General features: G+C 39.7%; 1 protein-coding gene across 2 annotated transcripts in view; it reads right to left on the reverse strand.

Annotated features, from left to right (window-relative positions):
• LOC134646831 (contactin-associated protein-like 4) overlaps window positions 1–27,651 on the reverse strand; it is a 104,995-nt gene that overhangs the window by 36,047 nt on the left and 41,297 nt on the right. For both annotated transcript variants that reach the window (XM_063500810.1, XM_063500811.1), the window contains 7 exons: window positions 26,220–26,367; window positions 24,727–24,933; window positions 13,906–14,081; window positions 13,362–13,508; window positions 10,006–10,273; window positions 8,752–8,901; window positions 4,881–5,052 (listed from right to left, as the gene is read on the reverse strand). In XM_063500810.1, coding sequence (XP_063356880.1) covers window positions 4,881–5,052; window positions 8,752–8,901; window positions 10,006–10,273; window positions 13,362–13,508; window positions 13,906–14,081; window positions 24,727–24,933; window positions 26,220–26,367 — 1,268 coding nt within the window. The remainder of the gene's footprint in view (window positions 1–4,880; window positions 5,053–8,751; window positions 8,902–10,005; window positions 10,274–13,361; window positions 13,509–13,905; window positions 14,082–24,726; window positions 24,934–26,219; window positions 26,368–27,651) is intronic.

The raw sequence follows: 27,651 nt of genomic DNA on the forward strand, positions 1-27,651 counted from the left end.
TCCAGAGTTTTATAAACACTATGACCACTATAAGTCTCCAGGGGGCTCCCAGCTTGACGATTTGCAATGCGACTTGGTCACGTACTGCACGAACTGCAGTCCACATCACAGGAGTCCTGGATTAACTCAGTCAAGACTTTGTAGCTTATCTGAAACGTTATAGTATGGAATGACAGTGTGCTGTAACACAGCTTGGATCACAAGACTCGCATCCAATCTCCCTGGTTTCCATTACTGCCTCTGGCTAAAGCAACACGGCACAGAAACTTCCCTGATCTGAAAATTATTACTGGACAGCCCGACTGGGATGTCCAACAAAGACTTCAAATAGCTGTAGCGTGCTGCATTGCATGAGCAAGAGAAGGGAAAGGTATGTATTTTCACTCTTTTTGCCTGCTCTGCACTTGCTCCTAGATATGCTTTCACATCACACACACACAGTGACTTTGCATAGCAAATTCTATGTTTGTGAGTCCCTGCTCACGCTGACAAACCGGTGTGTTTGTCAGACAGACAGACACAGAGACAGTCAGACACAACAAGAAGAAGAGTGGACCTCTTAGTGACCTGTGTTTCTTTTTATTTGAAAATGTGTGTGTGCTTTGACAAGGTGTATTATTAAGTTGTCAGCTACCTGGCAGAAGCAAAGAGGTCAGAATTACTGCCTTCTGACAGCTTCATCTATCTGGCTTCAAAACACACACTCACACACACTTGCTGTGGACAGAGGTCGAGGTGGTGGTGGTAAGCTCAGGAACTTTATAGCCTTGGAAAGCATCTGCGTCCTAAAGGTGTCAGTATGCTTCAATCAAAGTGTTTGTTTGAAACCGCCTCCTCCCACGCTTTTGCTGTGGCAAATTTTAGGGCTGCAACAACTTTTGCGATTTTCCAAAGGCTGACAATCGAACAAACAGCACTTTCCTTCGCTTTTTTCTTTCATTCTTTACAAAGGTTAGGAGTAACCTACAAGCTAGACGAAGCTTGAGCTGCACTGCATCATGCACATATTAAACTCCTCTCTCTATCAAATTTGGTCTTTTTGAGATGCAAAATTTTCCATCTCTCCCTCCAACATGCCAGTACCTCTTGGTGCTGCTGGATCACTACCTGCTGTTTCCACTCCTCCACTACTCCTACAATCCACATATAGGCTCCCCAGCAGTGGCAAGGAAAGAGAGAAGAGTTGAGATGCTGAGACAAAATGATGCGTACGTGGACCCAGATCATTAAGCGGCCAGCAGGGGAGTGGGGAGGAGGGACAATTGTGTTCAGGCATGGTACAAGGCAACCATGCTCGGTCTGAGTACACACAAAGTCCACTGCCAATTCCTTATTGTATAGTGTTGCTTTTTTTCTTACTTTCAAAGTCTGTTTTCTCAAAGGAAACATGGCAAGAACTTAAATGCATTCTTTTTTTCTTTTTTTTTAATCTGATAATCGCCTACACAAGGTGCCCTGTTATTATTTGCCTATCAGTGCCAACTAATTCCCTAATTGCACAGCAAACAAGGCTTTAGGCTCTCCTACAGGGTTGTTAAGCAGCAAAGGAAAAGAGCTCTGCATAAGTGGCTAGTGGTTCTCTCATTTCAATTTCAAGGACTTGACCTTTTGTGTGTGAGATTTAATTTCAATATGATCCTTTTTATCAGTTTTTGTTACTGCAGTCTATCAAAGCAGCTGGTGTGGCTTTATACACACTGCCTAGACACACCCGGTTATGGCATTAGTAAGATGGGTCTATCATTCCCACGGCAGGGTTTTGGTTCTGAACATTTTTTTTAACCCCAAACTACAATATTTTCCTAAATCAAGCCAAACTGCTACAGCCGGTTTGTCAAGACACCAAAGTTGGTGCTGTACCCCTACCATTACCTTACATAAATATATATTATTTTTTTTAATACCAAACAAAAACAGGTCAAACAGATTTATTTGGGTAAATGCCAGGTAAAAATAATTTTCTAGTATGTTTAGAAAGTATCTCTTACTAGTATCTTAATAGGTTTTTCTTACAAATACTTTCATAGTAACAATGAAGAACTCACTACTGACCATAGCCACATGCTAACTGTGTGTTAGTGGTTGTGCTAGTGGAAATTTGCCCTCAGGTATTTTCCGCTGTGCATTTGCTGCAAACACATGAAAGGGACAAGCTCATTTACATATAAATGAGCTTGAGTCTATTCTTTAAAAATACATTGTCATATTATGTTTCTAAAGGATTATCTGTGGTATGAAACTGCTGCACACTTACTGGCTAACGACTTGCCAATCACAAATTTCACAGACAGACCTCTGACATCTTGTAAACATCTCAAGGAGCTTCAGAAACCGATGGGTAATTTCATGGTAGCCAATTCCATCATCATTATAGTGTCCACGGATATATACACTGGGTGGAGAACACTGAAATTCAGAAAATTACTGTCCACGTTCATGATGCATCTAATTATTACCCAGTACTTAGTTATAATCAGTGTGGGGACTAACGCGTTATTAAGTAACGCATTACAGTAGCTATGTTATTATTGTGGTAACGAGCACGGTAACTAGTTATTATGCCAAAATCAGGAATGCGTTAATCGTTACTGGGTTTTAGATAGGGTCGTTATTCATTACTTCATGTGTTGCGTTCGACTTACCTCGGAAATCGGAACACGGACCTGGGAACAATGTCACACTCAAGTAAACGGCTTTCTGGTTAGCCTCGTCAGAGAAGTCGGGATTCCAATATGGCAATGCCCTCGAAAACAGTTGTTTTGCTAGCCCTCTACAAAAACAAATTACTACTAAACACATATGCAGCCATAGCTGGACTCAGTAAGCCAATGGTGATTTTTCGTTTTTTCTTTTCTTTCTTTTTTTTCCATAACGGTATAAACAATGAAAGGTGGTGGATTGGCCAGATGCTGGCAGATGTGTACAAATAACTCAATTGTTTGGTGGTGGCTATGGCGGAGCTTCCACAGATTCAATAACATTAGCAAGCGGTGGAGGCCAGCAGGTGGATGAGGGAAAGGTGAGGCAGGAGGAGAAGAGACGCGAGGCGGCCGCCGGTCGGAGTGTCAGGTGAACTTCAGGTAAGAAGTTATGACTTGCAGTCTATGTGAGTCAGATATAAACCAAGTTTACGTGCAGTTTATTTTCATTGTGCTAACATTTTGCAGTCAGTTATAATAACTCATACTGCATACAAGCTAGCATGACGGAGTTTATATACTGCTGGGGGGGGGGGGGGGGGGGGGTGCTATGATGTTACTGATAGTGAACTTTATTTTATCCATAAGGTTAGTTATTAGAGTTGCCAACTGTCCCCGAAAAAATGTAATCGTCCCGTATTCAGAGAAAATATTACGCGTTTACAGTTTGTCCCGTACTTTGGCTACAATGAAAAAAAAATACACAAAGCTGGATTTATTCTGTCCTTACGCTGCGTAGCTGCCTCTTCTTCTCTCATTCTCTCCCCCTCCCTCTCCTGTTGCTACTTCAATCATGAAACTGATCAATGATCAGCTGACCGGCTTTTCTGTCGCAAGTCCCGTCTCTCTTGTTTGTTTATCGCCCACTTTGCACCAGAAAGAGGAAACCAGCGGAGTTCACGTTTAAACAACAGCAGCACCTTTGAGCTTGATTTATTTAATATTACTTTCTAGTAGTAGGTGATGTTTGCTGGAGCCACAGCTGTAAAAGCTGCTGGTCCTGATATCAGTTTGGATATGTGGTGAGAGGGAAACATGAAGATGAAACCAGGAGATGTCCTTACTGAATCATCAGAGCTGAACAGGTGATGGAGAAACAGGTTTACCTTTTACGTGACATGAATGAGTTGAAGGGAAGTTATGAACTGTTTCTGACAGACAAATAACACCAGGATCCTTTTTTAGACTGACAGCTGGTAACTGTGCAGAGTCTAGCAAAGTTTTGCCAGGGGGCCAGGTAGGGCATTAACAGGGAAAAGGGAAAAGGGGGGCACAAAGAAATACTTTTCTTTCTTATTCTCATGTGTTGTAGATAGTTCAGGAGGTTAACTCAAGCAAGCAGTTTTGGGGTTTTGGCTAAGTACTGTTTAGAGTACCAGAATAGGGAGGGTGGTGTAGGTTTAAGTTTATTAGATAGATACATATATATCAACAAGACAGTGTACATCACTGTCACAACAGCGTTTGTTTTCATTCAAAGGCTTTATGGTTTTTCCTATAATGGTGGGCCGGTCTCTAGCCAAAATGCCCAAGACCGATTTTTTGTCCCAGTCCAGCCCTGTATGCAGCTCATCTGCAGTCTGGAATTACCCACATCTTCCTACTCTGAAGGCAGAATTTCCGAGTTCCGAGTATAATCGAAAGCACCACGACTGCAGTTTCCGTGTTGGACGTAAAAAGTGCACGTGACGCTGTGACATAGGCTAGGATCATGGCGGCGGTCAACGACGGTCCAGGCGTGGGATTTCTGCCATGGAAATATGCACATTATTTTTTCCTTTCTGTTGGTAGGTGGCACAGTGCACTTGTGGCAGGATAGCGCTAACATGTAAGCAAGCTAGAAGACTGCCATCCTTGCTGGTATTGCAGTTAGGGAAGCAACACATTAATAAGAGAATTCTGAGTAAAACCAAAGTTACTTTCCCTAGTAACTAGTTCCTTTGAAAGTAACAAGTAACTTGAAGTAACTGAGTTACTTTTGATAGAAGTAACTCGTAATGTAACTAAGTTACTAATTTAAAGTAACTTACCCAACACTGGTTATAATTAATATTAGGTGTTATTCTTGTATTGTCATTTGTATGTCATTGTAATTACTAACAAATAAAAGTCACTTCACTATGTCTACATTCAGCCTGGCACCACACTTACATTTGAAAGGTGGCACTTTTAGGGACTTACCTGTCAATGATGCCACACATGTCAATCTGCAAGTGGATGTAGTTTCCCAGCAGCCTTTGCTGCACTTCGATCAGGTCAACAGTTTGGTCATCCAGAGTCAAGAGACGCATACATCCTTGAAATGTGTTGAAGGGGTTCTTGCACTTTTGAGCGCTCTCCTCAGTGGGACAACCTGAGAAGGGAAAAACATCTAATGGTTGGACTTTTAAATTATCCAAATGATTCCACATGATCTCGATTATTATTTTTAAAATAAAAAATTCAGAGATAGATTTTCTCCAAAGTTTTTCTCAACAATATTTATTTCCATCCTTCCTGAGAATTATCTCTTCACATCTTAATTAGGTGCAAAAATACACCCCCCAAAAAAATCTTAATTCACATTTTTGATTTTAAAAAAAATTGCACGTTATAAGACATTCAGAAAAAACCCACAGACGTCTCATAAAAACCAGCTCACAAAAACAAACATTAACACTGTGGAAACAAAGAAACAGTTTGAGGTATGTTTTAATATCCCTTGTTTTTTTGTTTTGGAACAGGAGGTTGTTTTCCATCGTACTACATCACTTCTGTTTTGAGCAATACCCTGTAAGCAAGAACTGAGGAGACTAACCTCCGTGGTTTTAAAAGAAAAATATTTTCTCATTCCTGTTGGGGTGTCAGCTGTTTAAGAGCTCAGTGCTTCCTTTGCTGTATTTTTTTGTCATGATGCTCCAAAAGATTTTCAATGGGTGATAGGTCGTGACTGCAGTTAGGTCGACTTTGTACCCCTGACTCTTTTAGAATACAGAATGTGGAGAGCCAAAACCTAGCAGTGAACTACAGGGACTAGCTGAGAATGAATGCAAACAAAGTCAGCTGGGACAAACAGGCACTGCAACTGCAGCTGTCATCTAAAAAGCAGCTCCTTCTGAATATTATTAAAAACTTTTATATTATATTTTATTATTCATCATCATTCATAAGCTTAAATAAACACTCTCAAGTCATTTTACACTCTTCAAAGTTGTACAATGATCACACCTCTGAAGACTGCACCTTTAGGTTTTATTAAGACTAACAGATTGTTTGGAAATGGTAGGGGTTTCAAATATTTGTAATTATGTTTTCACAGAACTCTACTCTGTGATAAACTAAGTACATGTCAAGATTCACGAGCTTTAAGAACTACCTTCAGCAGTATAACTGCTGGTCATTGTACTGTTGCACAACCCAGATCAGCCAAACTTAATGGACATCTCAGTGACTTCAAGGGGCCCAAGTCCCGTTTTTACAAAATAATCATCAAATCATCAAACTTCCACCACTGTGCTTGACAGTTAGTATGAGGTGTTTGTGCTGATATAATGTTTGGTTTTCACCAAATATATTGCTGTGCATTATGGTCAAACATCTTGATTTTGGTCTTGCCTGCCTGCAGACATTGTTCCAAGCCTTCCAAACAAGCTATACTTACTTTCGGTTTTTCATAATTGAACTGTTATGAACTTTAACATTTGACATGCTGACTGAGGTCTGTAGTATCTTCCTGGAAAGATTGTGTTACTGTGTTACCATATTGTTGTACTACAGATCAGAAAACTACCAGATCTTCTGCTCTGATAGAGTTCACACTTGCTAATGACCAGTTGAACTGATTAGCAGCACCTGGTTGCCACTTCCCCTTTTAATTCCAATAGAAGCAATAAGGGTGTACGTAGTTTTTCAGAAGACTCCATAGCATCCTGTGAGCACATTTATGCTTTCAGTTTTTCACATGAAAGCACAAATGTTGAACAGATAGAAATGTGACACATTTATGTATCCAGGCAATCAAAGTTTTTACGAAATTTGTTGAAACCCCAATGCAGCAGAGAAAACCTACAGGAGAGCTAAAATCAAAAGTATTCAGCCTTTTCAGAACACAAATACTTAGATGTTGAGATATTTTGTCAACCTATTTTGACCTGCTAGTTGCACTAACACAAAGGTTCAGTAAGCTTTCTTTTTCTGATCACCTCATGCACAAAAGAGTAGCTGACCAACAAAGGCCCTCCACCCCACCTACCGGCCCAGTTCATGTTTATCTTATTCATTCATTTGAAAAAGCAATTCACAATATCATCATGGTCTAATATCTACTTTTTCTTAGGCAGTTACCCTCAAAATGTTTTTGCTTACCACTCCCTTATCTTGCTCTGTGTGATGAGCCTTTGCACAGACTTTGGATTCTGTGTATGAACTCTGATTTAAGCCCTCAGCACAAGCAGTCCAGAGGTGGCTGTCAGATAAATCCTCTCTGCCCAATCCTGTGAATGAGCCCCATGTTTTATCCATCAGTGATTCATGCTTCAGGTTGATCCTGGATGGCAGTATTTGGTGACCCAACACAGCATTGCTGCTCGCGGCTCTGCATTGCTCTAATTACAGTCAGTCAGACACACAGTTTGGCACTTCTTACCACAGGAAGGGGGGAAAGATGAGTCACTGGTCGTTGTCACTTTAAATTTTAGAAGCTCAGAAGAAGATTTTGTTGGACCTGTTTTGCTTATGGCAGTCAAGATGACGCAGCAGGAAGTTTAGTGTTGATCACAATGTCATAACAATTGAGTTTCACCTGAAATTAGGTTAAGAATGTAACTACAGCTGAACTCACTGCCATCCTTTGCTCATAATACTAAGGCTGCTGACTCTTAGAAAAACTGGAGCACTCCTTTAATGTTGTGATACCATTCATAAGCAGTATATAAACATTTATGCTGCAGGCAAAGGTGTGTGAAAGGATAATGCATGTAAAAAAAAAAAGTTTTAAAAAACCATTTCAAAAGATATCCTGTACATTAACAAAAATTTGATGTATTTTTTACAGCTGCTTACAGTGATACATATTCGTTATATTATAGAAATATTAATCAATTTAATCTACATCCTGTGAATGACAAACAGGGTTATTTAAGGTGCAGTGTTACTGACAATGTCAATGGAAAGGGGGTGTCCAAAGCAACCCTCATTACTAGGTTTGTGCAGTAGGCTAGTGTACTGCAGATATACCAATCAGACACATCATTTAAACCAGGGGCAGGTCAAGTAAATAACATGGATCAATAAAATGTTTTGCTGGGAAACCTTGGGCCCTGGCATTCATGTAAATGTTTCTTTGACACAATCACCTAAATATTGTTGTATACAACCACCCAGCACCACAACCCAATCCACAGAGGCCCTGCACTGCAACCCACGAGACCCAGAGGATCTGCTGAAAACAATCTAATGCACACCCCCAGAGGGCTTTTGTCCACTCTGATATATGCTGTTGTGGCATGGAAGTGACCTGCACAATATTAGGCAGGTGGATGTAATTTTGCAGCTGATCTCTTAACAAGTTTGTCTTTAGCTCCATGTGTGTACATGTGTAGGGGTGGAAGAGAGAAAGTATACATGTGCTACAGTAACAGGAGGGAGGGAAATGAAAAGAAGAAAACCTCAATTTTAAAATAAAAACACCGGTGATTTGGAGAGACAGAATGAGAGAGAGAAAATAGTGGATACAGTAAGGACAAAAAAGGAGGAAAAAAAAGAAGAAAGATGGGAAAGAAGAGGGGGGTGGGGATTGAGAGCCACCGAGCAGCTTTATGACTTTGTCCCTCTCTGGGTGGCACTAAACCTCCAAAGGAGATCTGGAGATGATAATTATTATCAGAGTACCTGCATGAATTTTAACTACCCCTGTCTGTCGATGTCAGCAGTTTCTCTGGCAGCAAAGCAGTTGCACATGCTTACAGTATGTATAATCTGTTGACTTTGACCATAGAGAGCTTTTAGAAATGCTGAAAATCCCCCCCCCCAAATCTCTCTATATAAAAGTAGTACATGATGCAGGTATTCTTACCACCAAAGAAGAGTTGACTATCTGAGGTGAGAGGAACCGAGATGCTGATGTGAGCGGTGGCTCCTTCATCTTTGTCCACTGTGATGCTTAGATGATCATGTTTGAAGCTCAGCTCCACATAATGCCACTGACCATCATTCAGACCTGAGCCTGAGACACACATACAAAATCCAGAACAGGGTGTGACTGAGTTCAAATCAGGATGTGACCTTGGTTTAATTTTAATTTAAAGTATAAGAAAAATATAAATTACTCCATTTCCATTTTTTACTTGCATACACTTGTTGGCCACTTTGTTAGGTACACTTTGCCCGCACTGGGTTGAACCTCCTTTTACTCTCAGAATAAGTTCTTTGCGCCACAAATTCAAAAAGGTTCAAAACTTTCCCTAGAAATTTTGGTCCATATTGACATGACAGCATCAGAGTTGCTGAGAATTTGTCAACTTCACATCCATGATGCAAATCTTCAGTTCCACTACATCCAAGGTGCTTTATTGGATTGAGATCTGGTGACTGTGGAGGCCATTTGAGTATACTGAAATCACCGTCTCGTTCAAGAAACCAGTTTGACATGACTGTGGTCGTAAAGGGATGGTCATGGCCAACAAAACCCAAGTAGACCATGGCGTTTAAAGATGCTTTAAATTTGCAAAGAAAATATCCCCCAAATCAATGCACGAGCAGCAGCAGTCTGAAACACTGATACAAGGCAGGATGGATCCATGCTGTCATGTGGTTTACACTAAAGTCTGTTCCTTCCTCTTAATGTTACAGCAAAAACAGAAACTCATCAGATTCGCAAATATTTTAACTTCTCTGTCCCATTTTGGTGAGTCTGTGCTGATTGTAACCTCGGTTTCCTGTTTTTAGGTCACAGGTTAGCAGCCAGTGTGGTCTTCTGCTGCTGTTGCTCATTTGTAATGAGTGGGTATATGAGTTACTGCTCTTGTCAGCTCGAAGCAGTCTATCCACAGAGTTCTCCTCTGACTTCTGGCATCAACAAAGCATTTTCTGCCAGAGAGGTGGCGCTCACTGGATATCTTTTTCAGACGATTCTCTGTAAACTCTAGAGATGTGGGAAAATCATGCATGTTTTGCTGGTCTTGCACCAACAACCATGCTACAATCATTAGTGATTAGCTGATTAGATAGTTGTGTTGTTGAACTGATGTACCTAATGAAGTGACCATTAAGCATACTCTAATGTATGCGCAAATGAATAGAAAAACATCCAGATCGTGACTGAACCCACCTGCGCTGAGGTCCAGCGAGGATCTGCCAGCTTTACTGATCTGTAGTCGAAGCCTTGCCTGGCTCAGGTATAGGTAAACTGTACCATCCTGCTGCGGGAGACCAAAGGTCAAGAGCAGACCTCCCTTGTTCCACGTCCTGAACTGCAGCGTCACAGACACTAGCCCTGTTGACCATGATGTAAGGCCAGGTAACTGGAGGAAGCTGTGGGAGTCAGTGAACGTCACAGCCACTGAAACTGGCTCAGCACAAGAAAAGGTCACATTGCCCTGAGAACAGGAGGAGAGAAGAGAGAGAGAAAGAAATGATTATGAAAGAGATAAAACATGAATATTCATCGACTGCAGAGGCTGATTTGGTTTGACTGGGTGTCACAGAGGTCTCATCAGCACCTCTCTGAAAAAGGACACCTGTATTTCCATATTGATATCAGCTGAACAGCTAAAACGCTGAAGGCTTTCTTTGGAAACCTGAAACATCAGAGTCAGAAAGGCTTTGCACACACTGCCTATTTGTGCCACATAATCAAATTTCTTAATTACATCAGGAAACTGAAATAATACAACAAGAGAAATATAGTTTTATAAACAGCAGTGTGTCCAAATATTCCATGATGGAATTTACCGCGTATAAGCTAGTATGGTTCAAGTTTTCTTCTTTTTTTTTAACTGCCACTTGTCTCATGCAGCTCTTTTGCTTTGGGCTTTGTAACATCAGAATGTAGATGTGATGACACTGGTGATGATAATGAAGGAGATTATGATGATGCTAATGACGCTGATGATGATGATGATGGGTGTAAAAATAGGGAGGATGATGATGCAAATGATGAAAATAATGATGATAACAATAGTAATCATGACAGTGACCATTAGCATAATAATTACCATGATGCAGAAAAGGCAAAGAGGAAGGCTGGGGGAAAAGTCACTAAAAGTCTGTCGTAGGGAATAAAAGTTCGCAACTTGTTCAAACTTTCATCACGCAAGTATTCTAACAGAAGAATGATAAATGCTAAATAATTAATTACTATCATAATAAATTGACAGCCTTGACAGAAGGATAACACAGCTTTACTAGAAAATGCTATCATCACTATAATAAAAGACCATTTTTCTATTAAATTATTTTTTTTACAGAAGACTTTTTATTTACTATAAAAATGTCACTTGTTCTTAAGCTACAAATACATAAACTGAAAGTTGCTTTGAACTTGCAGCTAATTTTTGATTTTCAAAGGGAAAAAAAATGAACGATTGGCACACTGCAGAACTCCAATTTCTTTATTTAATGCATTTAGTAGTTTGTGATGTTTCAAGCATACCTTCCCATCTTTAATCACCTGTGTTAGGTCACATGACCACAACCACTGACAATAATATACGATCACATCCACGTCTTACATAGGACAAACAACTGATGAATAAATCTTCTATGAATAACACATTGAATTGGAAGACCAAAGCGATATGTGGAAGATGTCTATGTCACATTTTTTGGCTCTGTAACTGCTCAACAAGATGGAGATGATGTGCGTGGATTTTTATTTCCTAATTTCCTAGAGGTGCAGTCTACTGGTGGATGAAAATAGGATCAGCCAGACTGACCTATAAACAATCAGAGTGGTGGAAAAAAACTCTGTTGCAGTGATGCTACCCCTCATATCCATATTAAACCCTAGATATAGGGTTGTGGCTGACTTTTGTAAAAACTTTTTAAAACTTCTTTAGGAATCCCATCCCAAAAACAAATCAAACATAAACTCTCAAATTTGCCCCATTACCTTGCTAAAGTGCCCTTCACATACAACGCTTCAATGGCACCGCTGTGCTCTGAAATTTATTATTTTCCTGGTTGGTGAGCACTCGCTGGTGACATGGTGTGACATTTGCATGACCAATAGAAAACATAGAATGGCAGGGAGCGTGCACATAAAATCCACATAAAGACCATTACTAGCTGCAAAAACAGTACATGCAAAGCACAGCAGCCGTTCCAACAGCTAACCAGTGCTGACTGCTAATGTGTAGCTGATAAGTGAATTATGTGAATTAATGAAGTACATTTAACTTCTGCACATTGGTTCAATCGATGCAATGGCCCAGTAAATTATTCACTAGAGATGCAATAATGATAGATGTTAACGCATTCTTACAAATAACACACAAAGTGGATCATATCACCAAACACAATTTAGAGTAAGAAGAAAGTGTAAAACAATACAACAATAATTATCCATCCATCCATTCACTTTTGCTTATCCTCAGGGTCATAGGGGACGGCTGGAGCCTATCCCGGGCACCACAGGGTGGAAGGCTGGGTACACCCTGGACAGGTCACCAATATGATGCAGGGCTAACACAGAAAGATGGACAACCATTCACACTCACATTCACACCTGTGCGAAATTTACTATCACTAATAATCGAATACCACAAAATGCATGTCTTTGGACTGTGGGAAGAAGCCAGAGTATCTGGAGAGAATCGACAGTGTCATGTGGAGAACATGCAAACTCCACACAGAAAGGCTTCGACTAGATGGTGGAGTCACTGGACTCAGGACTAATATTGAATGTTTAGTTTTTGCAAGAACTGCAATGCTGAGTCCTACATGACATTACAAACCTACTAGAAAAGAAGTGATTTCTGAAGATGCATTTTTTTAGTACACAAAAATGAAGTAATTTCAATGTATGCTCAAAAATCTCTTCTTTTCTCGTAGGTTTGAAATGTCATATAGGACTCAACATTGCAGTTCTTGCAAAACAAAACAAAAAGCTGAAAGAAAATATTTAGAATACTTTACAGATATTACAAAAGGATTGTGGAGGCAGTCAAGGCACTTGCTGCTAAACGACAGATGAATGTGCCATACACCCTACACAAGCAGAGATGCATGAAGATGAACCGGCAAGTGAACCCCAACACAACAATGAATATTGTACTGAAAGAACAGATGTTATACTCTTTGAGCTGGCTTTGGACTTGGACTCATCTTTTCTCCTTTACGCACACTAAGATGAGGTCATGTTTATTTTTAACATATTTAACAATGAAAGCTTTTTGTAAAAGGAAGGAGTTACTACACTAAATGGTAACATATAGCAGTCGTTTTCAATCCTAGACTCCACAAAAACTTTTGCTTTTTTTCTACTAAACTTTTTAAAACTGCGTGTATACAAAGAGATGTCCTCAGAATTATTAATATAAACATGCAACACTTAAATTAATAACATTACAGCTTTAGTTCGGCGTCATGAGTGACAAGCGATTAGTAGGCAAAATTGTACCACACTATTACTTTTAGTGCTTGTGGTAAACTTAATTCATAAAATGCTGAAATATAATGACTCACCACTATCGCGACCTGTGAACTGCTGTGTTTGGCCAGGTCTATCAGGTTGATGTCGCTGTACAGCAGGTTCTCAAGGCAGCCATGAAAGTTCCTGTTGGACAGGATGGGTTTCTGCAGTCCGTGGCTCTGGACAGCCGCCACCGTCAGCTGCACAGTAATTCCAAAACACACTATAATAATATTACCTTCTCCCTCTGAATGGCATCAAGGTTGCTGTAAGAGGTTCAGTCACAGAGTACGCTGCCTTTTAATGCAGAAAAATGAGCTCAAAAACACCTCTTTATTGCCTCAGTACACTCACACAGTTAAATTATGCACTGAATAGCCCCTTTGAATAACCCTCTCAAGCTGGTTTGGCACAGAAAGCTGCCCACCTTCTGCCTTTTCATTCACTAGAAGAACTAATATGACTTGAGCGTCCTGTCTGATTTATTTAACGAGTAACTCACTCACGCTGCTGAACAAATGAATATTTCTGCAGGAGTGGATGCGCTTTTGACACGTTTGCTTCAGAATGTGTGTGTGTGTGTGTGTTTCCTCTCACCGTGTGAATGTGCCAGTGGCTGAGATCAGCCGGTATTTGAACCTGCTGTGTATTTTTATCCACGGTCAGGTTTAGGTGAGTGCTGAGCCGCTCCAGCTTTACATGGTGCCAGTGCTGGTCATCAAGCAGACTGCCCAGGGAAACGAGAAGCTGACCACCAGAGGATGAACTCACACCTGCAACACAGAGGGAGAGAGGAGCGGGAGAAAAGTTGTCATGTCGGTGCCATGGTACATTTCAGAGAAGAGCAACGTCCCCGGCCAACGCAGAAATCCCATTATGCATCTCCTGCTGAGGATCTTTGATTTTTTTTTTCCTGAAGTTTATTACCTCCAACGCACTTGAAGATGAACATCCATAAAACATTTTTAACAAGGACAAACATCTGTGAAGAAAATAGTCAGTGCTTTTTCCCAGCAAAACACCTATAGGAAGGGATTGTGTTCAATCTATCAAAACAAAAAGCGCCACGGAAAGATTGCTGCATCAGTGGGATATTTTTTAATCTCTGTTTCAAAACAGGAAGCAGGTCACTGAGGTCACCCTCTTTCATTATAGAGCACATTTCTGTATGCTGAGAGGGAGGAGGACAGAGCACGAGAAATGATGATGCTACAAAATGATACCAGGACATAATTAATGACAGACCCAACACCAGCAGGTCTAATAGGTGGATTCATCTCTGGGTCCTCCAATGTGTTGGTTAGGAAACGAGGTTCTGCTGACAGAAAGAGCTACAACAAAAGGAGAGATATAAGCCAAGTCATTAATTATGAAAGGTATTTTCTTCAAGATAGAAAGACAGTTCAAATTACAGAGTTCCAACTCCTCATTGTGTGTTTAGGGGTCTGAGGGAGAGCTACGCAAAAGGCTGGTAAATGCTGGAAAATTGGTGGTTGGGAGTTAGAAAGAAGAAACCTTACAAAAAATCTGAAGCCTGCTCCCCAAATCAGTTTGAGGCTTTTAACCACTACTATCATAAACCAACTAGTTTCTCCAATCTAAAATAACTGTCAGTGATCAACTTGCTGAATAGATCAAACTGTGGGTATCCGTTTCAGGTTTCAACAAGGGAGTATGTTGCATTCAAAGTTTGCATCAGTGACTTCATTTTTTTTTCTATATTGTCCAACGACAGTTTTCCCACTACTAACAATCAAATTAAATGAAATTAAAATTAAAATCTGAAAGATAAATCTAACATGGAAGTCACAAAAACTGCAGGTAGTCTAGAGGCAACTTGAGGCTAGTTCCTCAAAGCTAGTTGCTCCTATTTATTTCCTGTGCTAAAATGCTCAATTTTGCAATGGAAATAAGCAAAAAAATAAAATAAATGTATGCAAATAAATCTCATCAGTATTTTTTATACGAACCAAAAGTGGATTAAAAGTACACACCGGCTGTTAGCTATCTCATGTTACAGTGCTATGGTTAAATGTATTGTAATTCAGTTTGGTTATGCTAGTATTACTTTATTAATACGTTAGCACTAAGTCGCCTGTGTGTTCTGCTCATACTGTAGCCTAAAGAGGCACCTTGCTAATGAAGCTAGTTAATGTTAGCTGATGAGTAAACATTCCAGCTTCTCCAAATATGGTGATCCCTACCCTAACTGAGATCGTGATTAATGTTAAATAGTATCCAAACTTACTTCCAGTCTGAAACCAACTTTTCAGGGGCTTCAACAATGGAGCTTTGATCAGGACATAACTACCTTAGCTTAGTTTAGCACAGAGATAGGAACATGGGAAACAGCTAGCCTAGTTCCATCAACAGAAGCCTGTCTTCCTCTTGCTCCCAGTACTTATGCTGAGGATAAACAAGTTGTTTAAGAGAAAACAATAATAGAAACACTTCACTTCCTTTAATGAATCTCTTTCTCACTCTCTGTCATTCTTGATTCCCTTATTCCCCTTCTCCTTGCCTGCAAGTTTAGGAAGCTGAGAGAAAGAAGGCTCAATTTAAGAGAACCGTAACATGCTGCGGTTCTCACATGCCATTGGCTTAACTAATCAATCCGAAGGAGCAAAGCTATGTAACACTACAATAACAGCCTAATTTAACTTGACTGAATGCACAAATATTGAATGTTCTTGTGTTGCAGGAGCCTACTGCCCTAGACAGGTCCCCAAGGCAATATTGCCAGATGATTTTCTGTCTGCTATTCCATTATGCCTCTTCACTCAAGCTCTAAATCTGTTTATGAAGGATGACAGTGACAAGTCTTATCACAAGATATACTGTTATGATTATTTCAGGATTGTATCGTCACGTGGTGCCAGCATTTAAAATACAACTTCACTGCAAAGCTAACACACATTCTCAAAACCAATTCTTAGTTTTAGTCACAGTTACAACAAGGAATTTCATACCATACAGAGGGAAAAGGAGCAAGACATCCATGGCAAGAATTTGACTATGAGTGGGTTTCAGATTTGTTTATTTCATGTATTTGCATCTTTGTGTATGAGGATGGTGGGACACACAGTCTTACCAATGGTGTCAAACCATTTCACAGATCAATGGCTTTGAAAAAGATCAAGATTAATTTAATTATCATTATCCTACACAAGGTTGCACAACAAAATTGCAGATGCAGTACCCTCCATGCTATTAATGAAAAATCCAAAATGAATTGAGTAGTTTAGTAATTAAAAAGCTATTTTAATGGCTCTGAAGTTTTAAAGTTTTATAATAAAAAACAAACAAACTACAATCCATCAAACGGCAGGTTGGTGCTGGCTCCAAAAGGAAGACATTTCCTTAAGACTCCCATGTTAAAAGGCCCATTTATTGCATAAACGGCCTTGGTTATATCAAGATACAACATGTTTTGGGTCTGTTCTTTTCTCTTGTTTTCTTGTCTTGAAAATAAGATGGGACACATTTTTATAAGTTATTACCCACCTATTTATATGAGGGTTATATAATATGGTTATATTATATATAATTAATGGCTGTGGCTGTTTTGAATGACAATTTGTGTTATTTTTACCAAAATATGATTCCGTTCATCTGGACGTAGTGTTTTCAGTGCGAGAAACATTTCGTCACGCACCCAAGTGACTTCTTCAGTCACTTGGGTGAGTGACGAAATGTTTCTCGCACTGAAAACACTACGTCCAGATGAACAGAATCAACTTTTGGAGATTTACTTACCTGGATGATTGAGAATGCATCAAGACGTTTTACCAAAATACTTCAGTTTTTCCAGTAAATACAGTATCTTTTTCAATAGCACAAATTGGCGTCCCATTTGCTGTCAGAGAGAATTAAGTATCAAACGTATAGATGATGTCAAAGTGGCTATGTCCATTTTAATGTGCAGTCTATAGGTAAAACGCTATGATAAAATGTATTTTTGCCACTCTGGCAACAACTTGCATTTGTTTACAAAAAACCCCAATTAAGAGATCACTAAGATCCTGAGGGGAACATAAATGTGTTTAACTGTTTTTTAAAAACCTACTAAACAGAAAACATGAAAGCTCTGGAAACAACATGAAGATCAAAGTGCTAGATAGATACAGAGTAGTAGATAATCATAGCATAGGTTGGCATTTATACCCCAAAGATGCTATTCCTATTCTTTTTTGAATTACTCTCTAGACAAAGTATGTCTTCTTTTGAAACATTCATTTTAGCTTACCATAAATTTGAATGAACCAAATCAGTCCTATAGTAAGTGTGAAAGGCAAGAAGTTATAGCAATATTTACCATCTGCAGTCAATTAATATTTAGAAAGAGTCCTCCATTTGTTCTCCTTTTTTTCTGCCACAAATCTCTTTCACTTCCCAGTGTCTTCAAAGGCAAACAAGACGGCAGTCATTTACATTTTTACATTTGCCTTTAAACAATGAACTATGAGGGTTTTTTTAAATTGTTTTAAATTCTATTTTAAAGATACATTCTTTATTTTTACCGCACCGAAAAATTCAGTAGTAAGTAACCTATCATACAGCAGGGGAGTGCAGTAAGAGGTTTCTTTCCATTTTCTGGCTCCTCTGGAACTCTTGGGAGGCAGCATACAAAACGAGTAAATCGCTGTAGACAAAGTGGAATTGAGTAAGCAAATGCAACAGCAATCACTGCAGTTCATTGTCTTCTATTTTCTCTGCCAACTGGCACACTTTGTCCAAAGACATTCATCTGATTTCAGCGGCGCTGTTCAGATGCCTGGGGGGAAGATCTAGTTGTAGCTTTTGCTGCTCTGTACAATGAGCAAAATGCTGATTGTGGCAAAGTCGTGCTACTGTAAACCCTGAAATATTCCATTTAGTATGCCAGAAACCAGACAGTGAACACAGCATGTCCTCACTGCTGAGAATACGGAGACAAGAAAGCCTTTCACTTAACATGCAGCCTGCCCTGCATGGATCTCTGATGCCATCCTAATTTCGTCAGTGATACTTAACACCATTTGTCCAAAAGGCACTGGAGCCCTCAGCGCATTTACTGCTGTGTATTACAGCTTTCCAATGGCAGTTCAGAATTGAAGTGAATTATGAAGCAGCAGGCTACATTACAGCAAACTGACATTTTGATAAATGTAAAGCATAGAGGAAATGAGATGGTTTTGGATAGCGGACATAAATCTTAATGAGCCAGTCAATTTATTCCAACTGCTTGGACAGCCACAGGCACACAGAGAGGGTCTAAGTGTCTCACTGCATGTGTTTGTTTGACTGTCTGTCTCCTTGGTCACTGTCTATTGGTCTGTCTGTTATTCCTGTCTTTGTGTTTCCATTCAGACGTGTACTTATGCTAATGGATGTTGCTCACTAATTAATGAAAACACTTGCACCCTTATAAGCTGTACATTTACCCAGTTCATAGTGTTAGCTGCCGTTAGCCACCTCTCTGTCTCAGCCAGCTTGCTGTTCTCGTGAAGTGACATGAATCACCGTTAAAGAGAGGACCGGGACTGACAGGATCAGGCCAGCAAAAGGGAGAGATAACTGTGAAGAGCTTCAGAGAGTCTCTCACATTCTTCAGTGTTTAGATAATGCATCTAAACCTTCTGCTATTATCTATTAGCTCTGTTAGTTTGATCTTCTCTTGTCTTCCAATAGCTGACTGTGGAGGAGCATGCTGTGGCTCAGGGTGGATGCTCCAAGCTATTGATCTAAATTACACTGTCTGTAGACTCCAAGCTCCTTGGAGATTCAGAGGGAGGAAGAAGAAAAAAGATGAATACCATGCAATTGTTAAAGGTAAATAATTCAATCTGAAAAAAGAACTAGCAGAGGCAGAATTTGGATCACATATGAAAAAGGCTTTGATAAATAAACATGAAAAAATTTTTCTATAGCAAAAAAAAGATAGGGTAGGGATTGACAGAGAGGCAGGGCAATAAAGAGAGCGTGCAGTGTCAGTGCTGTGACTGAGGCAAAGTACGATTTTTAGGATAATCGCAACTTAGCTCAATATAATCTCTGCACCGTTACAACAACAATCCCGTGTTTACTGTCGTTCCCAGCCACCCAAAGTTCTTTGAGCACTTTGCTGACTATCGGACTGAGTCTAGCAGGGATGTGACAGGCGTCACTCAGGGAGCTGATGTCAGACTGACAGCTTTTGCAGATGACGCCTCTTTCCAGCTGACATATACTAGACAATACCACCAGGGAAATAAACTACTTCCACCCAGTCATAACTAATGGGAATTGGACAATATTCTGCTTTTTATTTCAAGAACGCAGAAAGGGAGGGTGAGACTAGGGTGAGTAAAGAAGCAGAGTTGGAAACAACAAATTTAGGCTTTCACAAAATCTTAGAAAAATAGCTGTGGGAATCTGGGATTTTCAGCCTGTGTGTGTGTGTGTGTGTGTGTGTGTGTGTGTGTGTGTGTGTGTGTGTGTGTGTGTGTGTGTGTGTGTGTGTGTGTGTTTGTGTGCCTGCATGGCAAATGCTGAAGAATAATGTTGCGTATAGTAAATGAAAGGTCCCTTTTTCAAACATTAATATAACACTAAAATGCAGTTGAATTATGTCTTCTCTTGAAATGCTTTTAATTATGGTTAAGTAAATGGATGATGCAGGAAGTCTGACAATCGTGAAACGTGAACTGAATGGTACAGCATGTACTGTATTCAGGTTTTGTTGTCATGTGATCACTAAACATATGATGTTGACTTGTCTGTCATTTTGAACATGTCCCACTGTAGGGTAAGTTTAATAAAGCCCCATCTCTCAGGCCTAGTGACACTCAGTGCTCCCTCCTGGCAGCTACTGTGCACTAAAGCAAAACATATATTTCCTACCTGCAAACACCTTGCTTTGGTTGCTAGCAGACTGCTACGTGTCACTTGTAGTATGCATGAAAGAAACTGACTAGTTGACATGTATTTTCCAAGTTACAGTGAAACTGTGGAAAATGCAACACAGCTAGAAAACTGAAATTGTTAGCCTTCAAAGTAGTTGTGGAGCCATTGCTGCGCCATTGAAGCACACTTTTACTTTGAAGGTAGAGTGTTTGCAGACAAGTCTGTGTCTTCCATGCAAACTACAGGCATCCATGGCAACCTGTTAATGGCCAAAGCAACTGTAAGGATGTTTTTTTGCACAGCAACCTCTTTGCATCTGATTTCACCAGCAACTGTCAGCAACCCAAGGAACCACTTGCCAACCAGTTTGGAGGACATATTTTTCCATAGAGGACATATTTCGTATCACATCCAATCTGGTGGACAATCTTCAAGCAATATAAGTATGGAGCAAACTCAGCTTTGCTTATAGTGATGGTCAAAATATTCAGTTTTCCACAAATCAAAACATGGCAGGAATTGTGGGAAATTCGGTGCTTATAGTTCATCTAAGAAGGTTTTGATCGATTATTAGTTCTAACAGCTGGATGCTCTCTGTTGCATCATACTCCTACTTGACCTTCTGGTGTGTGCTACCATTAGTTCATCAATGCTCTAACCTAATCTTTCTTTGAATTCTCCTTTCACCCACACAAAGAGCAGGTACCGAGTCTCACTCAGTTTTTCAGCAACCAAACAACTAGTCTGCAAAATTTCAACTATACTGCATGTCCCCTGTTTTGGGATAAGAGAATACTGTGATTAATGAAAAGTACAGTGACTAAGTGGTGCTTTTTATTTATTATTTATTTGTTCATTTATTTCTACATCAAAGAAAGTTTAACTTTAGAACAAATTATTGCTCTGTTATAAATATAACCACACAATCTTACATCACAGAAATAAATGAATAAACACATAATTAATCATAGAAATTAGTTTTATCTACAGTTTCACTTTTAAAATATATCTTCATTTAGGACCACAAAATATGGTTTTCTGAGGGAAAGTGATATATTCTCAGGAAGCTGCACTTTTAATTTCAGCTGTAACTGAAAGGAAGGCCTGGCTGATGAGCAGAGCGGCAGAGTACTCCAGCAGCCAGATGGCACGGCTGATGAGAGCTTTGCCATATGGTGATAATACGACAGGCTGGCAGTCCAACAGCACCTCAGGTTTAACCTTGTTTACGCCAGATACACACACACGATGTCTCGCCTTGCACCTTGGGTCATGTTTTCTATTTTCCTGTCATTCATCATGGTTTCCTATTTTATTTTAATACACGTGTTTTAGGCACTTCAGTGTTGTGTCAGCTCCACCATCATGAGTGTCATCTGTGCCTCATTGTGCTATTCCCAGAGTTTATTTAATATGGCTGTACCTCTCTTTCTGTGCCAGACTGTATTGTGTGCTCCAGCCTCTAGTTCCCAGTGTACATTTTTAGGGAATTTGACTTCCCAGATTCCCTGAACTGCCATGGCCTGGTCCCTGTCAGCGGCTGAGTGATTACCAAACTTTTTTGTTAAAGTGAAGAGTGTTTTTTTTTTTAACTTTTAATTCTGTCTCTCTAAGTTGTGCTTTTGACTCCTGTGTCTGTAGCTTCATGGTCATCACAACATTTTACCTTCATTAGCTTCCACACAGGCAGTGGGTTATGTTATGCTAACCCACTGTGCTCCACAGTGTTCATCCTTGACACATGTTTATAGCATCCATCATAGATTATAGATTAAAAGAGAGAGATGAGGACGTCAAGCTGGGAGAGAAACGGCCAGAAAGAGAGACCCCCCACTAGATAGAGGCGAAGAGTCTGGGAATAGCTAAGAATCAGTGAGACAAACAAGACAAGAAAAGAACAAAGCTAAACACGAGTTCCTTCATGACAGTCAATCACCAACATTGTGACTGACTGCATCTGCCAGATACGGTCAAATTGTCAAATCCAGATAACAACAGTAGGGACGCTGTGTAAACAAATGTAAATAAAAACAGATTGGAATGATTTGCAAATGTCACAAACCCATATTTAAATCACAATAGATTAAATATAAGATATATCAGATGTATCTGTTAAAAAAGTTGGGAAAGGGCCATGATTCCCACTGTGTAGGATGCCGTGTTCTTCTAACAACATCTGGAAACGGAGGAGACTGACTGCTGGATTCCTGTGAGAGGAATGTTGTCCTTATCTTGTCTGATAGAGGATTCAAGCTGCTCAAAAGTCCTGGATGTTCTTCGTGGCATTTTTTTTTGTTGTTTGTTTGTTTCGTGATGTATCAAATGTTTTCAGTTTGTGAAAGGTCTGGACTACAGGTCAGGTTAGCTCCCAGACTTCCATTATGAAGCCATGTTGCTGTAATAGATGTAGTGTGAGGTTTAGGAATCCTGCTGAAATGTGCAAGATTTTCCCTGAAAAGGTATTGTCTGGATGGGATAGTAGCATGTGTACATTTTAAATCAGCTTTGGCCCAGAGAGATTGGGGGCCTTTCTGGATACTGTTCAGGCAGTGGCTTCTTCTTTGATTGATAAAGCTTTAACCTGTACCTGTGGACAGCACAGCAACCAGTGTTCAGAGACAATGAATTTTAGAAGTCTTCCCAAGCTGTGCAGTGATTTCCATAACAATATCATGCCTGTTTTTAATATGGTGCCCTATAAGCCCCAAAGATCACAGGCATCCAATATTGATTTTGTGTCCTTTCCTTTGCACACAGAGATTTCTCCAGATTTTTAGAATATTTTTATGATGTTATGTACTGTACATGATGAGATCTTCATAGTCAATTTTATGTTGATGAGAATTATTGTGAAATACACAATTTACAGATTGGTGATCCTCTGCCCATCTTACCTTCTGAGAAACGTTGCCTTACTAAGATGCTCTTTTTATGCACAGTCATGTTACTGATCAGTTGCCAGTTATTCTAATTAGTCACAAAATGTTGCTCTACCTATTTATTGTTAGTACCACTTACTTTTCTGACCTTTTGTTGCCTCTGTCCAAATGTTTGTGAGATGTGTTGCTATGAAATTCAAAATAAGCTAATATTTATTGGAAAACAATTAATATGGTTTTTATGTTCTATGGTGAATAAAATATGGGTTTTGAGATTTTCAAATGACTGCATTCTGTTTTCATTTACATTTTGCAAAGCATCCCAACTTTTTCAGAGTTGGATATATAGTACTCTTTCTAATGAGCTTGAGAAATATGGATAAACAAACAAGCACTGTAGTGAGCTAAAAGGCATATGTAGAAAGAAGCATAATTCCCCTGAGTTTCATCAAAATTGAATCAGAGGTATTTCCCAAAATTGTTTCTGACAAACATGCAAGTGAACCAGCAGATGGGTTGAGAGTGACTTCAAGCTTGTTCCATTTCATTATAGGGACAAAACATGCAAGATATTAAATTTCCTATACACAGAAGGGATTTTGGAAGCTCTGGACCCTGAGTGAGTGCATAATTACGCTGTACAGTTTGCATGTTTAGCTGACATTTACTCGCAGAACTAAACAATGAAAGAAAAATGAATGGACAGATGAGTGGAGCTGCAGAGTTTGCCAGTGCAGTTGGCTCAAGGAACTTCCAAAATATTGAATTCAATTCAAACATCTGAAGTTTCACTCACTCTCCAGCACAGAGTTTCAGTCACTGTCCTCAGGAAGTCGATCACTGCTGATTTGGTCCATCCAAAAACATTACCATGTTCAGTTGGTGTGAATATGTTGCTTGCAAACTGTTTGAGGTGTGCAAAATAGTCCCTGATTATATAGTATGACAACATGACAATCAGGCACACTATTAAGATCAAAACACAAGTCATCACAGCAGACAAAATCCCTCTGACAGGTACGGTTTTTCCCAAAAGTGTAAATCTTAACAAGCAATTTGTTAAATCAGTTGGGCTGCCCTAAAGCGTACCCTCCTTTACGTCTTTCTGGACACTAATAGGACCCTTACAGGTTAGAGGTCAAATTTATACCATCAGTACATCCAGTGGGAAGCTGAGGGGTCACACTATATATACACACACATATATATATGTAAATTACAAACATTCAGCAGTGACAGATGGACAACACAAACTCGGGGAAAAGGCCAACAGATGGACTCGTGCTGGGGTTTAAACTAATGTTGTCACAGGAGGCTTGTTAGAGAGCTTGGCAGCTAATGCTAGTGCTAGTCCTTTGGGACCACAGACTTTCTGTATATGTGACGGTACCGCTGCCTGTTCAAATGATGGAAAATGTATGTTTTACATCTCTGCTGGCAGTGGCATTGTCAGACTTTTCCAACAATGTGTGTCTCAGCATGACAAGCTACACATGCATAAAAGACCTGATTTAAACAGAGTGAATATATTTATCTTGCACAACCAATTAGGCAATATCACTATAAACTGCAATTTCGCAGAATGATTCAGCATTATTGGGGTTATGTTTATCATGTAAGAAAACAAAACAAAGCATTAATTTATGGCTGTAGATCTGGGAGACCGATGTCCTACCCTGTAGGTGGTAGAGTAGCAGCTTTCCTTTCTCGAGCACCAGCGTGAGGCTGTGATCTCGCTGTCCCTCTGCATGGAGCAGTGTCCCAGAATTCTTCAGGGTTTTAAACTTCAAAGAAATAGTCTCCATCACAGTCCAGCTTGCCCTCACACTCAGTCTGTAGACCAAGCTACTTCTGCTCCCATCAAAGCTTGCCACGCTAGAAGCTACAGAACAAAATTAAGTGGGAGAGGGAAAAGTTTTATTCTTTACATTTCATTCATTTTAAATAACATACTAGCACCAAATACTAACACAACTGTGCAAACTCTGTCTTTGCCACCATTTTTCTAACATCATGAATTTCACAGAATTGTAAGAATATTTCTAGACAGATTTGGATCTCTTGGTGAAATTATTTACTCAGCAAGCACATTTAACCCCATTAACATCACTTTTCCATATGATTTAGCCCAGAGTTGACCATTTCTTGTGGTGTCTGACGTGTTAAACAATGCTATGTTCGATTTGTGAAACTTCTTTAGTATATTTTAAAATAAAGAGGCGATGGCGATTGATCAGTAGGCTTCACTAGTTGAATTTAAGCCCTGTTGTCACTCAGAGAGAAGTACAGTTTTACAAACCATAGCTTTATTATAGGTAGGGTACAACACAAAGTAACAGGACTGACATTTAGTTAAGTCAATTACAAAGAAGCAAAGCTTGCTGCTGCTGCCTTGAAATGCTTGGATTGCTTGGAGGCATTTTGCATGTACATTTCTATTGTTTCTTATTGCACTCTGTATTAAAACCATGTGGTCTCTGTACATCTCACACACAACACCCAATAACTCTAGTGCATGGCTTAGTGTTTGAATAGCACTGCTTATTTTTCTCAGAACTAATGGTTTCTAAGCTGGCTGCAAAAGGTTTGTATAACTCACATCACACACCAGAGCAAAATCAAACCAAAGTCATGTTTCTGCCTATAGAAATGTGGGAGTATTTTAAATCTATTTTTCTAAAAAACAATGAACAATTTTGTTCTGTATATAATGCTGCAGGATTAATATAACTTTCAAGGTGTTCCAGGGACCATTTCTTATTTTTCCACACCACATTTAAACACCATAATCCAAATTTGATAGAGATGATCTGTGTAGATTTAATCCAACAAATCAAGATTTAAATTAATTTACTAAAGTTTGACTTTACATTCTAAGCTACAAAACTAGCTGCTAGCAAAATACTTGTAATACAATAACAAGCCAAAACTGCCATTTGAAATATTTTAAAAGAAGACACTTTTAATGCCATAACACATTTACATTTTTAGCATTCAAAATGAGTTGAAGCCAGTCGGGCATTAAAGACTTCAAGAGAGGCAATCAAGACCAATTAACTGTTGATAACATAATTATATGTCACTTAAGGTCAAAATATTCTATGATAAAATAAACACTGGATATATTTATAATTGCTATAACATAACACTTAATTCACAGTTACTTACTATATCGACATCCATATATTTCCAGTCTGAGGCCAATCCTCCCACTGGGGTTCCAGTCCAGTGGGATTAAACGAAGAAAGCGAGCTATGACCGGCTGCTCCAGTTTGTACTGGACCACAGTGTCAGCATTACTGTTACCTGGAAAAGCCTGCAACAATACAGTTACATGTTTGTTACAGTTACAGTTTTCTTCATTCTTACACTCTGTCTCAGTCAGCTGATTGCTGCAACAACAATGTAATAATGTAATAATGATGTAATAGCACTAACAAACACTAAAGGGTGATGCCTCTATCAGGAAAGCAGATAGATATGCTTCTCATCAAGTGTTCATAATGGTGACTAAAAGCTAGATCGAACCATTATACATTGAAAGTTTTCCATATTTGAGGGCTGCAGCACTAAATCTCCTTGTCAGTGGAAAGAAAAAGTCTCCCAAACCTCCTCTGCCCTGAGACGGTCTTCATTTTCAAACTCTGAACTCACCGAAGCCATTGATCCTAAGTAATGATAATGTCTCTCCCTCTCCCTCATCTCTGTCCAGTGATCAATAACTTGGACCTATTCTGTCTCCGTAGCAAGCCTCTCTTTAAAAGACTAATGGCTTCTATTTTTCCCAATCAGCTGCCTGTGGGAATCCAGCAGGGCTCAGACACACAGAGAAACACCTGCAATAATATGTGTAAGAAGAAAAAAAAAAGAACAAGCTGCATATACGGTATACAGTAGGTGTCCATGTGTTCGTGTGCATGTCCTTTGCTTGTGTCCTATCTGGAGCGCTTGTGTGATGCTGCCTGTGTGTTTGTGTGAGAGACTCAGCTGAGGGTGTACCGATGTGACTGTGTGAGAGAAATTGGCTTCTCTGGCACTGCATAATTGTGATCTCAGTGCCGTCTTCAGTGCTTTGAAGGGCTGAGCCGGCTGGGCAGCGGAGCGTTAAGCTCAACAAATGGCTCTGTTTCCTGCTGAGGAGAGCAGCATCTCATTTACTTGCCCGAGCTTCTTTTGAAATATGAGTAGCCTCTGACAAGCCTTCAGTCAAGGAGAGAGGAATGGCTAGAGAATGAGTCGAGGAAGAGGATGAGAGGGCATGACAAAGGAATCGCAGAGGAACTGTGCCTGGCGTAGTTGGTACCACCAAGACAATATAAAAATACTGAATTATGCAATAAAGTCCTTCATTAAAAGGAGCTACAAGAAAAGAACGCTTGGAATCAGCAGTAAAATAATGTTGGCAGACACGTTATTCAAGTGACATTTCAGTCAACATAGGCATTTCACTGCATAGCTGCCCACAGTGAAGCTAGGTTATTCACTTTAAATTAAATGGGGTGTTTGCTGAAATATACTTGTTGCCATGCTAATGACTTTTGCTCCTTAGGAAGTTCTGAGGAGAGTTGCCAGCTTTGTTAACCTCATTTGCTCCTCTTTA

This window comes from Pelmatolapia mariae, linkage group LG17 (assembly GCF_036321145.2).
Source record: "Pelmatolapia mariae isolate MD_Pm_ZW linkage group LG17, Pm_UMD_F_2, whole genome shotgun sequence".
NCBI classification, from domain to species: Eukaryota; Metazoa; Chordata; class Actinopteri; order Cichliformes; family Cichlidae; genus Pelmatolapia; species Pelmatolapia mariae.